Source organism: Rhea pennata, chromosome 22 (assembly GCF_028389875.1).
Source record: "Rhea pennata isolate bPtePen1 chromosome 22, bPtePen1.pri, whole genome shotgun sequence".
NCBI classification, from domain to species: Eukaryota; Metazoa; Chordata; class Aves; order Rheiformes; family Rheidae; genus Rhea; species Rhea pennata.
In genome coordinates, this window is record NC_084684.1 from 7,954,708 (window position 1) to 7,968,738 (window position 14,031).

Genomic DNA, 14,031 nt, shown 5'->3' on the forward strand with positions numbered 1-14,031 from the left:
CTCTTTGTTGCTAACCCGTAACTGAGGATGTTCCTTTCTTTGGAACGCCTTTTTTGAATAGCCTGTAATGATCCACCTCTACAAAGTGCAGTTTGTTCTCCGGAAATTTGGCAACGAGGGAAAATTCCTCTATAAAGCCAGAGAAGACATAAGCATAAGCAAGCGTGGAGGTGCGTATGTGAGACAGGTAGCCAGAAAGTGTGGACCATGGATCCCTGCTAATACTCAACATTTTTCATGCAGGATTGGACCACCTTTTTGTTCAGACTTTCAACTGAAAAAGAAATGGTTATAAAATGGTCTGTGGAGTACACACCATGGCTTTACAGACTGTTGCTGGTCCGCAGCCTCAGTCTGGCTGAGTGCTCCCAGTTGTGCGAGGGTTGCCCTTTGCAGTGAATAGCTGGTTTATTCTTCATACTCCTTGCAGCCCTGGGCCTGTGTCTCGCCAGTCAGAGCAGTGCTGTTCATCCTCCTTCACTCACCCAGCCGGGAAAGGAAATTCTTCCCCTCAGACAAGAGCTTTCCTCCCTTTCCTCTTAATTCCAGGCACATTTGCTGGAAATCCCCAAGGCAGGATATTGAAAATCTCCTAGCTTCAGTAATGCTTCACAAAATTATTTACCACAGAAAATGTAAACTTTTCATTAACTGTTGGCAACAAAATGATGCAAGATGCCCGTAGTTTTAAAAATATACCTGATAGAAAACTCTTTTAGTGCCTAAGAATTATTTCTGTGGGTTCCTTCTCTGTCTGGCTCTGCTGCGAAAGAACCGTCGTGTCTCTGAACCAGCTACTGTTGGGTTGTTAGCTGATGTGTTTTAAAGGAAATACAAAGATAGAAAGGTTTGGAATAGGCTTATTCTTTGCTAGTTTGTGTAGGGATGGGACATCTTCCCAGTGGAAAACCAAATGGCGGTAAAGAAACACTGTGTAAGCCTGCTTTCTGGGAGTGCAAGATTAGGTTTATATGTATTTTTTCACATGTTTTTTCTTTAATATAGTGCTGATGTAGTTCTTCTGTCCTCACGAATCCACATTCCTTCAAAGACTTTTGCCAACAGAGTTAATCTTTTACGTGCAAGTAGCATTATAGTGCTTTTTAATCGATTCATTTGGCCTTCATCAATATATGTAATTTCTGACCTTTTCCGTAACTCCACCCTGAGCGGGTCATCTTCGGATGACCTTATTTTAAAGGTGTGCCTGGATAAGGGTTTCATAGCTGAATAATGCTGTATTTTAAAGAGGAGAAAACGTATAAAAACTGGCCATTAAACGTGACAGGATTTGGGGAACATCAGGAAGCTTAGGGAGCGAGTGTATCTTTGCACTGGAAGATGAAAACAGATAGGCAAACTACAGGTGATAATGTTTACACCAAAAGCATCTGTATTAAAAATAGTATTAAACCAGCTCCTTCCCTGCAATACTCGAATAACACCAGGAAACTAGATTAACGCCCTTGCGCCTTTTGCATAAAGCACGGTAGCTCACGAAGCCTCTTTGGCCGCCCGTGTAACGTTCATACAGCGGTGAGAACTGGTACTTCCATTTGTATTTCAAGACTTGATAGCTCTGGTGACAATAGATCAGATTATTAATTATTCCAGTTTATTGACTAGAGCGGCTCTATTCGAGATTCAGTTAGTAAGGGCAAAAGGCTGAGATTTTTGCCACTGATTTACCGCATAACTTCGGGCAGCTTAGTCTTTAGGCCTCAGTTTATAAGCTTTTAAAGTGGATATATACATATATATATAGAGAGAGAGAGAGAGAGAGACAGAGATGTAAAGCAGAGTTCAGAACCTACAGAATTTACTGATTTTTAAATTTTTTTATTTAAGGACAATTTGAAAATCGGTAAGTATGATTCAGCAGATTCTGTATTGGTTCCATATGCCATTTCAAAGTATCCATGATAATGTTCATATTTGGTTGATCACATATCTAAAGTATCATGTATCTAAAGTGGGTGATAAAAACAGTTGCTGCAAAGTAGCAGTGAGTTTTTGATAACCTGGCTATACACTATAAAAGTGCTTTATGTATAATGCCAGACTGCAGGAAAGAACTAGAAAAGCAACAGCTTATTCTTCCTTTTCTGTGGAAATGCCAGTGTTACCTTTTGTACAAATCAGGTTTTGGGTTTCATTTCAAATTTTACAGGTGGATTGTTTGGAAAGTTGTTAATAAACGAATAAACCCTTTCCTGCTTGTGCATTTACTATTTGCAATCTAGAGAGCTGTTAATGGCAGAGTTGATTAGCTCTTTACTGCAGCAGCAATAGCATTTGTCAATATAATGAGTAATGGCTTTTCGTGTCTCTGGCTAATAGTAGCAATGAAAAATACGTCACGTGCTTTTCTTGTAAAATTGTCCTTGGACGCCAGGGAGTGGGAACGGTACTGAAACATTTGCTAAAGCCAGATAGAGACAGGCAAAAAGTTAGGAAGAACGTTTATAGGTGTTAGAGCCAAGCGCGACAATATATACTAGCAGAGAGCTGGAAATAAGGTTCTTTTTTGGCAGCGGCCCCTTCCCCCGTGCCCCAGATTATCAACACTGACCCCGTCGGCAGTGTTGCGAGGGGGGTGTCCTGAATATTACCGGTTCTGGGGAAGTAGAGGTGCTGCAGCTCAGCGCAAGGCATCTGGAGGTGGCAGTGTTTGCAGCATACCTGAGATGAGCTTTGGCTCGGCGTGCTGGAGGACTGCATCCTGCAAGGTGCTCTGGGCTCAGGCCAAAAAAGCACTTAAATATGTGAACACCTCTGTTTCTGTTAATTTCTATAACGCTACTCACTTGCTCAAATACCTGACTGGATCAGGGCCAGTGCTCTCAGGATTTTGCCGGATAAAACTTTAAAAGAAAAATTAATGAAAATTATGTTAAATAAGACTCGTAGCTTAGTAGTAGTGTTCTCTAGTAGTGTGCGCCGTGCACGTCCCAGTGTTCACACGCGTACAGGATGGTCGCGCAGTGCTCGCGGTGCCTCAGCCAAGCAGGGTAACTTGCCTGTTAACGACGGCAAATTAGGCACAGCACAGACACAAGCTGTGATTTCATCCAAAATACTGATGTGAGCTTGCGTTCAGATGAGAGTCAGAGTCCTTGATCTAACTTAGGGCAAAAAAGCTATTTCTGAGACAGTTTTTGTACGGTCTAGACCTATGTTTGGCCGCTGCCTGGCATTTCCTGAGGAAGAGGCAGGATCGAGGCCGTGCGGGTGGCACAGCCTCCGTCCCAGGGCTGCAGGCGCCGCAGGCATCGGCGTCCCCGAAGCGGTGCACCTGGGCTAAACGGCGCTGGGCACTGCGAGGAGCGCGTGCACAGCGGACGCAGAGCAGAGCAGCTTTGCGAGCGTGGGCCTCGAGCAGATACTTGAGCAGTGATTTACATAGTTAAGCACTTACTTAAGTCTTACTGACCTCAGTAGTGATGTAATCCTTTCATTTATTGAGGCCTTATTAAAGAATTAGAGATGATAACAAACAAAAAGTAATTTTAAAAAGCGCTGTTATCTGCATACGAACTGTGGAATTGCTGGAGACACTCTTCTGCCTCCAACTGGGTGCAATTCTGAGAATCACTGCACAAAATCAAGATTCACAGCGATACAACAGAGACAGGTTCTAGTCTGTCATCTTCTTTGCCTTCAGTTTGCTGAATACATCAAGCCGTGCCTATTTAAGCTTTTTTTTTTAATGGCAGTTTATCTGAGCTCGCGGAATGAATGGATAACATTACTATTTACATAAGCTCATTGTGATCTGTCTCGGTAATGTAATCAAATTAGGGTTAACTGCAGCTGGAGAATGCCAGCTTGTAAACTGTTTTTCAAAAAGAATCACATGGTGTTACTTGACATGTTTAGTATACATTCAGGAGGCTTTGCAAAAATTGTAGCACATCCCTAAATAATGTAACTAAGTCAGGATTTTGTTGCCACCAGTTCTCCGAACCCGGGAAGAGGGAGAAATGCAACGAAATTCATCAAAAGGCGGAGGAGAGATACCTCCAACCGGATTCCTAAAACACAACTTTTTCTAAAGTGGCTGCTGCTGACATGTTGTCTTTCTTTTGGCTAAAATCAACATATCAGTTGATGGAAAAAGCATATGGTGTAAATTCTGAGTACATTTAAGAACATCTGTGTTAACTGTAAAACTACAGCCCACTGTGCATGTCAAGCACTGTATGTAGTATTATGGCATTCATATAAGATGAAGTCCAGCCTGAGCTACAATTACCTAATGAGTAGATTTTCAAAGTATCTTTTGTTATTCTTATTAATAAACATCACATCTGGTACTTACTTTCTCTCTCTTTCTCTTCTAATTAGGAGATAGTATTTACAGCACTGTATCGCGTTTGTCAGCATCTCCTTTTGCTGCAGAGAAGGATCTCGGAAGCAAGTCTTTGCCCCTCAGAGCTTGCAGCGTGCAGGCCAAAGAAGCTGTACTCCTTGGGGCGGATCTAACTCTTGAATTTTCATATGTCTAGAAAGGAGTTTTCAGAAGGTCTTCAAACTGGACTTCAAACTCCAAAAGAGGAATTTTGAAATTTCCCCCTGAACCCTGGAAAGTTTGTGAAGGCTCTGTCAGAGCCCCGCTTATGACTTGACAGCAGAAGACTTTGATTTGCCTTTTTTGGGGGGGTGAGAATCTGTTTCACTAACAAACCCTCAGCCTGCTTTGCTCGCATGGGCAAATAGGAAAAACAGAAAAGTTAGGCACTTTCGGTTTAAGGGACATACCCTGAAAGTCTGTGGCAGAACTTAGCCCCATACTGCTGCACTTCCAACATGATCGTCTTTCTTTTTTAAAGTCCAGTGTAAATATTATGTTTGCAAGGATGAGAAATACCATCCAAAAATAGTTCCAAATCTCCCACCATTGCTAAAATATCTTTTCTCATGTGTACGTGTTCTGATAGTTTGGGTGTGGATAGGGTTTCATCAGAACTAAAATTCTCCATGAAATTAGGATTTCTTTTCTCAGAAATTCTTTATTAGATGAAAACTGAAAAAAAAAATTTACCGTGTCAAAAATATACCATTTAGAAATTTCCTGAATGAGAAAGTTGTTTTCTCAATTTGAAACAATTTTTTGTTTCACTTTGTCTATGACAGTTTATATTAGTATTTAGATAAAAAAGCAGTGATACTTTTTTGTAGAAACAAAACTTTTAGATGAGTACGAAACACTTTTTACAGAAATTCTGTTCTCTAGGAATTTTGAAATATGGGATCTGCTATGAATTGAAGAGAAAAGAATTAAATATCCTTTGAGAAACAGAATTTGTCCCTTGAGCACCAAGTCTCTCCAAACCAAAAGAAGGAAGCTTGTATTGGCATTTGGATTCAGACTCAGGAATTCCTGACTGTTAAGCCTGTTTATATAGGGCTCTACCACAACCCAATTTGCACTTCATTTTATTTTTTTTTTCCTTTCTACATTTATGGTCACATCGAATAGGTGGATTATGAACTCTGCACATACTTCACCAATTGTATTTAAAGATGCTTTGCGTATAATAAGTATAGTCGTGTCTTCGTTTGGAAACAGCAGTGTTTCACGAAAGCTTTTAAGTCATTTAAGCATAAGTATATATTTATATTACGGCTCTGGAAGGTTCACGGCCTAATTCTCGGAAGACTTTTGAGGGTCACTAGTTTCCAGTAAAAGCAATAGGAGCTGTGAGTGCTCTGCACTTCTGAGCAGTTCCCCAGCAACTTGGTGGCGTGGGCTTCTAGGTGGATATTGAACTTCCAGTATTTCGTGGTGATGTCGGAGTATGTGCACGTGCACATGCGTGCACATGTGAACACGCAGGTTTTTATTGCTCCGGTGTTCACCTCTTGGTCCTGTTTGCTGTCAGCTACTTTCCAAACCACAGTTTCAGTATCTATTAAAATTGTTGTAAAATACAGAGTAGTTTAGGATTCCTACTATATAAAATGCGACAGGTTGTTATTACAGCTGAACTTGGAAACATTTGCCAACACTTCTCAAAATTTGTAGATTGGTTGATCTCCGCTGACATGGTCAAAGTGGCCCAAGAGCCTTGGGCCAAATCCTCAGCTGCTGCTGAGTTGCAAAGTAACTTCCTTGGTTTTATCAGAATCAAATCAACTTACTCCAAGAGAGGACTTGACTCTCTCCTTCTTCTTCTTCTTCTTTTTTTTTTCTCCCAAGTAAAGGTCTTTTAAGTGCTTGGCCATTCTCATTTTATTCTTGATTTCTTTACATTTTGACTGCTGTTCGTTTTAGCTTTTTCACTGTTACTTGATAGCCAAAATGCGCTGCCCAGGCCTAGAGTACCCTGACCCTACACTAGCACTTGAGTATGTGTTTAACCTTAGACATCTGAGGTCCTCGCGGAGGTCAGTGAAACCGTTTGAATACTTAGGGTCAGGCTGCTTGATCAAGTCCTTTTATAGCGCGTTAACCTTGATGGAGCTACCAGCCAGTGGCAGTTAGGCTGGAGCTACTTCTGCGCTGCCCAGTGCTCTCCGGACCGCCTGGCTGGAGGCGATGAGAGGACACGCGGGGAGCTGAGGGCCGAGGAGGCCGCCGGGACCACACGGGGAGCTACTGGGCCGAGGCACCCGCCTTGGGGAGCGCAGAGCCCACGCTCGTGTCCGCCACAGCTGGAGAAGCCACTGAAAGTCTAAAAACGCGTGGGAGCTGCAGGAGCAGTACTGGGACAAGCCTTCCGTCTTGCTTCCGAAACGGCCAAGTAGCTCTGCTGAAGCTGAGTGTTTTGGCCTTTATATGTGATGATAATCTTTATTACTTTATAACGTTCTTAGCTGCAGTTTGACTTTATTTTTTTTTTTTGTTTGTTTTCTCTTAGCAAATACTGACTGATCCTGAGGTGTCTTCCCAAGAGGGCAATATTAAAAAGGTAGGATATGGATTAATCTTACGCGAGTTGTCTTTCCATTTGGCATTGAAATACGCTTTGATGCTGTTTTCTCTTTTTACTTTAAAGCAAAGCTGTGTACCACAGTAGTGTTTTAGAAGTTTTCCAGTATCTGCTTTTACGAGCTAAGTATTGAAGTTTCACTGGCGTATTTTTGTGTCTTTCTTGGGATTGCAGTATTTATGCAAAATAAGATAATAAATAAGTTTTCCTTGCTTCAGCTGCAGTACGAACAACTGCCATTCTGAACCTAAAAGCTTCATTTATCTCCATTTCAGTATGAGAGACGGTCTTGGTCCTTTCCTGAATTTTTAGGGGCCAGTTCACCAAGTAAACGTGAAGGCCGAGGTACTGGGACCAGGCATGGGGAAGGGTGGAGTTTGGCTAGTGCGATCTGCTGCCAGCGCTCTTCCTCACGTTGCGAGCCTCGGGCTGTCCTCGCGACGCGGGAGGAACGCGCTCCAGAGACAGGCCAGCTGCGTGAGCCGCGGCGCAGGACCGCGCGGCAGCCCCGACGCCGCGCGTTTCGGTTGCCACGCGGCCGTTTTGGTTATAGGGTTATTCTCAGTACCACTAAAATGACGTTTCTTTCCCCCTGGCTGTCTTTGGTTAACGGTTTTGCTAAGGTAAAGCGTAACTAGTTGTCCTTGAGTATAGCCGGGGTAGAAGTCCGTAGGGCTAGTGTGTCCTTGTGGAACTAAAGAGCTGGCTGTAGTTCCCTTCCTATGTGATTGGCTTATTGTGGCTGTTCATAGGTCTATTCATAGAACACGAATTTTTAAAAGTGAAACATGTTTTAACTTGAAACTCGCAACAACTGCCCTTTTTATTCGTCCAATTAGGCCGTTTTCAATACTCCTGACTCTGAAAGTTCAAAGGAAACCCTTGTGTCACTCTGCCGAACAGTGAAATATGATACTTCTCAGGCTCCAGAGTTAGTCTGGGAGAAGATATTTAGACACGTTTATGTCCAGTGTTATGTCCACGTATTCTCCCCGTGTTGAGAAAAACAAGCCTTTATTTTAGAAACTCACATTTCCAATACGAGAAGTCCTCTGACCATCCAATGACCTTGCAAAAGGACCTGTCGCAATACTGCTGAACTGAACTTTTTACCTTGTTCATCTCCGTAACTCATTTGGTGTTTGTCTGTGCCTCAGTGGGATCCTTTTGTCTGAACAGACATGGTGACAAGGTGGCAGGTTCCTATTATCATAGCGCACTTATCACAAAGATGGGGTAAACTCTGCATGGCCCTGGGCTGCAGACTATTCCTTTCTCAGCATCTTTAATTACAATGTCACAAATAAACTCCACGTCCGCACTGACCCGCTGAATCCACACTACCCAAAAGACAGCAAGACTTCGCACAAAAAAAGGGTACAAGGAAACATTAAACTGTCAGCTTTATGCATTGAAAGGACTACCTATTTACACTTGAGTACTTCTATTTCAAAGGAGAAGGTTGCAAAAACTGCAGTTCTTTGAAATACACAAGTCCTCAAGTATTTTCCTGTACACCACATATAAAACCGGACAATTATGATATTTGACAAGGGGGGGGCTGCCCTTGCACTTCTTTCTTTCAAATGCATTGTAGAGAAGCACTGGTGGGAGTTTATGAGGTGATAAATTTATTGAAGGATGGGCAGTAGGGTTTTACAGCTAGGGTAAAAAAGGTCAAAGCAGTAAGGTAAAGAGTTCAAGTCTAAACTTAATGGCTTGTGAAGAGACTACTGCTAGACAGCTTTTCAGTCAGAAGATGATGAAAAATAAAGAATGAAAAATCATTCCGTCTAATTTTTGTAGTGTCTCAAAATTGTTTGTAAGTAGTAGTCTCTTTGCTAAATAGGGTTTTACGCTGGTGGTACCAAACCCTACTGGGAAAAGATTTCCTTTTCTGACCTCTCTAAATCATTCAGTTGTCATATTCCTAAAGGCACGGTGGTTGAGATTTGACTTCAGATTATTCCCGTTCCTTCAGAGCGCAGCTGGTGGTGAGAAGGTGACTGAAGACTCCAGGTGACTGGAGCGGCTGGGCTAGGAGAAAAGCAGGTCAGAGCCAAACAGAGGTACCGCAGTTTCCACGGCTCGCTGGACTGACTGCTGTATCACAGATTCTGAAGTGGGTAGTTAGCAGGGCTGGAAAGAGGAGACTTTACTAGCAGGGAGAGAGAACTGCAACGAACAGTACCAAGCAGGGTGGGAAAGGGAGGCACAGTCGCAGGGGATGTGTGGAAAGATGTGCAAGAAGCTGTCTCTCTGGTTAAAAATTGACCCCAGCACTACGTTTTGGTGTTAAGTTACCAGAAAAAATGTTCTGTTACGTAGCTTTTCATAAACTAAAAGGCAGTGAAAAGTCTGAAGACACAGCAGAGCAAAGACTATTATATTGTATAATAAAGCAGGCCCTTTTTTGGCTTGGCGCTAAATAAGAATTATTTTCCCACTATTCCCAGGATTTTTTCAGTTTGTGTTACTCTTATTTCTTCCTAGACTGCTAACACCAGAAGGCTGGGGGTTTTTTTTGTTTTTTTTTTGTTTTTCTTTGTTTGTTTGTTTTTTTGGGGGGGGGCAGTAGTGTTTGCCCCAAGAATTAGGATTTCTAGCAATATTATTAAAGGACTTATATCCATGGTCATTTTTCCATGTCTGGAAATGTGTTACTTCATAGAATAAAACGTGGTATATTCCTGCCAAGCTTCTCTTTTATGTGCTTTGCTTACTGGTACTTACCTTAACTTGCCTAAATATGCGTAAGCACCTCAGCATTTTCATTTAGTTTTTAAATAGTTGTTTGATTGAAAGTAACGCTCAGATGGAAGAGTCCCTTTTCTGGTGAGCTAATTGCGTGCATTCAGACACGTGCGCAAATATGCTAGTTATATCTGTGCATGAGTATGCGTGCTTTGCCCCCTGTTTCCAAAACTATTTTTTTCCAAGTCAGTTTTGTGCAGTCTATGTTGTTTATGTAGCAGCTCGCATGTTCTTTTTTTCTGAATTTTCTGAGCATTTCCACTGCATTTAATGCGTTGAAAAGTTGTCTTGTTATCGTTATCTTCGTGGCCGTTTTGATTTAACTGTGAGAGGGAGGTGAAGGGACTGGACTTCCTCAGACAGGAAGCAATGCCAGTGTCTGTTGCAAAGCACTTTATTTTCTGAGCCGTTATGCTAGGTGTTTTTATCTCCTTTCTAAAAGTCACTTTGGATGACGGTTTGAGAATGGTACTGAAGGAGGCTCCGTGTATACAGCTTCTAACCAGCCTCTCCTGGATGGGCTGTTTTTCTGACTGTGGTGACAAGGGACCTCAGGGACTTCTCTCTTCAGTAGACTCTCTATTTAGTTTCTGTTTACTTAGAGGGAATAGCCTGAGGGGCTACTGGAGAGAAAACATCTGTGGGAGATAATCTATAGAGTTATCTATCTATCACTCTTGTCGACCCTGTCTCCCTCGAGAGCAAGCTGAGAGACTTGTAATAAAAAGGCATCGCTGAAGAGGCTTTAGGGACAAATAAAGAGACATGTTAAGGGCCAGCTGAAAAAGGATGGAAGACATTATTAAAGCTCAATAGCCATCTTATCAAAATCCAATAGGATAGGCAGTTGGCAAAAGGCTTTAAATTTATTCTTTGACTTTCTGGAGAGCTTGGATTTATCCATTAACAAGAATGTGCTACACAGGGAGCAGGAGATGCTATCGGATTCAAAAGAGTTGGATTCAGTCTGGTATTTAAAAAGGGGATAAAAAAAACGGAAAACAAAAACAATTTCCCCCCTGTTTTGGCTGACTCCATTTTTGTATTGCAAGATATAAGAAGGCAGTAAGGCAGTACTGATGACATTATAAACTAAAAGTAATTTATTCAGCACCTTCTCTCATCTCCTTCTCCCAAATAACATAGATTTTTTCTAAATAACATTGCTGTTGGAAACAGCGTGAGATTAGATATCTTGACCCCTTAGCAAGTCAAGCAGTAAAGAAGGAACTAGGCAGAATGAAAGCTTTCATTCCCAAAATAAAAGTCAAAAATTAGCAATGTTTTGTTACTGCAGATATGAAGCAAGATAGATCCGCAAATCCCTCTAGGTTTAATATTATATACAAAATGCTACAGGTCACGCAAACCATCTGATACTTCAGAAACACATTGTTCGCACCAGATGATTGATTGATAATTATGATAATTTGCAAAATGATTATGTGGGTATTATAACCATACTTTGTCCCACCGGATAGCTGTGAAGACATTTTCTATATCAGGGGCCGTCAGAAATGGCCCTTGGCAACAAGGGATATGGAAAGGTCTGGTCGGTCTCTCCCGGTGGGATCTCTAGGGCTGATGAATGACGACCCAGAGGAGTAAGAAATCAGACTTCAATAAGCAGTCAGGAAGGTAGTTAGAGAAGAGCAAGGGAACTGTTAACTGTCTTTTGTGGAGCAATTACTAGCCAGGCCGTACACCCTCAGGCCTAAGCACAGTCTGTCATAATATTATACATGCAGAAGGAGATTGCCTTGGAGATTTTAACCGGAGCTGTTCAAAGTTCCTGATACGCAGCACTTCACACAAAAGTCATTTGCATTTCCATACTTAATACATATAATAAAAATAGTTATTTTCCGTATGTAAAGAAGATGTTCTACAGCTGTCAGGGATATTGAAAAAATCCAGACTTCAGTGATAGTCTTCGTCTTTCTGTTCTGTATATTGAAGAGTCAAAACAAAAATCTTTGTGCATGTTTTTAAAAGTCTGCACACTTGCCTAAAGCCAGTGGTAAGCAGAGAAAACTTAATTATTCTTAAAATAGCATCCGCTTTTTGTGCTTAAATTTAGCTTATGAAAGGAGAGCATGTTCCTACAAAACGTACCAGTCTGCTGGAGAGTTCAAAGACAGTGCTGCAAGGTGACCAAACTGGAGCTGGGCGATGCTCCACAAAACCCTATCAGATTGCTTAGCAATATCCAGTTATCGTAGTTGAAATCCAGTTTCAACGTGATCTCTGCCGTACAGTTACTGTTTTCCAAAGAGCTTTAATTTGCTTGCTTTATAGGTTGTATCTTTATGAAATCAAATGTTTAGCTGCCACAAACAGAGGCAGCTTTGAGTTGATTTTTATAATCTTTTCTTGAATAGACTTGCGTCATTCCAATAAGCCCTGGACAAAAGAGTGGACAGTTGTCTGAGAGTCTTTTTTATAACATTTCTCTCTTTCTATTGTTAGAGAGCTGCTAATAAAAGAAACCAGGAGTCCATTAATTCAGTGAATGAACATATAGTAAAGTCAGTTCCCTCTTGAGAACAATAATGTTGCGGTCAGCTTAGGTTTCCATGGAAACTAAGTACTTCTAAGAAGTTTGCATCCTTGATTTTGTTGAAATGAAGCCTGTGAAGTAAAAAAAAAAGGTGTAAAGCAGGCCCGGAGAAGTCGGTGAGGAAAGCAGTGGTTAAATTATTTTGCAGGGTTTGCATTGTGGGTTTACTTTCTCTGATACAATTGCTTGGGCTGGGCTGGACGTTCTGGTTGTATAGCGTGTGTGCGTACGCCAGATGATTTTATAAAGAGGCCTCTTGGGACTTTGAACCTATAAATCGGGTCAAGTTAAGACGACTAGCAGTGGTTAAGTTTTCTCTGTCGGTATCTCCAGTACATTCAGGCAAACTAGAGCCACGCGCACCACGGAAAGATGTAACCGGCAAGTTTCAGCGAGGGTTTCTATCGGCAGTAGTCTCAGTGGTACAGATGATTGGGGTGATTAGTGGCAAATTACCATATTCTCTGTTGGCAAGTTAATGCAAAGGATGGAGAGCGTGTGAGGTCCTTATATCATTACAAATATTGCCTTTTTGTAAATTAAGTTGATTTTTTCCTCCCTTCCGCTCCAGCTGAGTTCACATTTAAATCAGTAGAGCCACCCGTTTAAACCAGAGAGCAACAAAGGTAATTAATTCTTTTGACACTAATTTATAGCCCACTGTTTTATTTTCTTGAATAAGTGGGTAGTGTGTCTGGTAGGGAAGCGCCTGCACGGCGTCGCCGAGCTGTTTGCACACGTCGTTCGGAGCGACGTGCACCTCTGTCGAGCAGCCTCTCGTGAGGTAGAAGCGTCCCTTTGCCTCCTTGCAGCGCGCGCCGAACGTAGGTGCGTCGTCCGTAAGGAGGCCTCGAGCTGGGAGGAGAAGCCGGTTTGCGCTTTGGAGGGGGGAGACGGGAGGCTGCTGCGAAGCCGGTCGCGTCGGCGGCGCCCGCGAACCCTCGTGAGCGGAGTCGTGCTCGCCGGGGTTTGGGGAGACTTCCCCACGGTCCTGCTCGTCTCTGGGCGTGCGTGCGCGGCTTCAGTGATTCCCCGTTAGAGAAGCACAGATAACGCCGGGCGAGAACGCAAAACACTCTACACACGTGTGTATTCATGCAAATCTAGACACGTCTTCAGTGGTTTGCAGTCACTCTCGAGCGCACACTCTTTTCTGCCGAGGGAATTTGCCGCAAAATGGAAGGCTGGCATTTACGTACCGCCTGTAAGGCGATTACCAGTGAAATAATATTCTGGATGATTAGGAGGTATTACAGCCTCTAGTCAGTTTGAAAATGCCAGAATGCCCTAGAGATCCCCATGAATCTGCTGCCAGCCGGCCCCTGTCAGCGCTGAAGGCAGCACTGTCTGGAGCCCAAAATCAACTTCAGGAAGGTCATGTGAAAGAAAACCCTCAGTCGTCAGGAAGCCCTTGGCCTCGTGGCCTTTCTGACATTTTCTGACAAACCTTAAATCACCGGAGTAGACAAAACATCACAAATTTTGGGAGGATAGCCTCTGGGGTCGCAGCGCGGCGCGCTGCCTTCGAAGGTGGCCGCCGCCCCGTCGGCGGCGCGGCTCCGCGGGCTGCCGAGGGCGCGCCCCGCGCTCGTCCTGAGCGGCGGCGGAACGGAGGCCGCGCCGCGAGCGCCGACGGGGCTGTGACCGAGGCGGCGGCGGCGGCGGCGGCGGCTGCAAGCGCGGCTGCGGGGCCACGAGTTACTTACGCGGCCTTTGGAATACGCGTCAGTGCTGTAAGAAGAGATTGCGCTGATTGAGGCGGGTTTCTGTTCCAGAATAAAG

At 43.1% G+C, this 14,031-nt stretch overlaps 1 protein-coding gene across 7 annotated transcripts in view; it reads left to right on the forward strand.

The window, feature by feature from the left end:
• The window catches only part of PRDM16 (PR/SET domain 16), a 332,665-nt gene that overhangs the window by 164,492 nt on the left and 154,142 nt on the right, over positions 1–14,031 (forward strand). For 5 of the 7 annotated variants that reach the window (XM_062593651.1, XM_062593645.1, XM_062593646.1 and 2 more), the window contains exon 3: positions 6,864–6,914. The exons of the other annotated variants lie outside the window; for them this stretch is intronic. In XM_062593651.1, the coding sequence (XP_062449635.1) occupies positions 6,864–6,914 (51 nt within the window). The remainder of the gene's footprint in view (positions 1–6,863; positions 6,915–14,031) is intronic. 7 annotated transcript variants of the gene reach the window in all.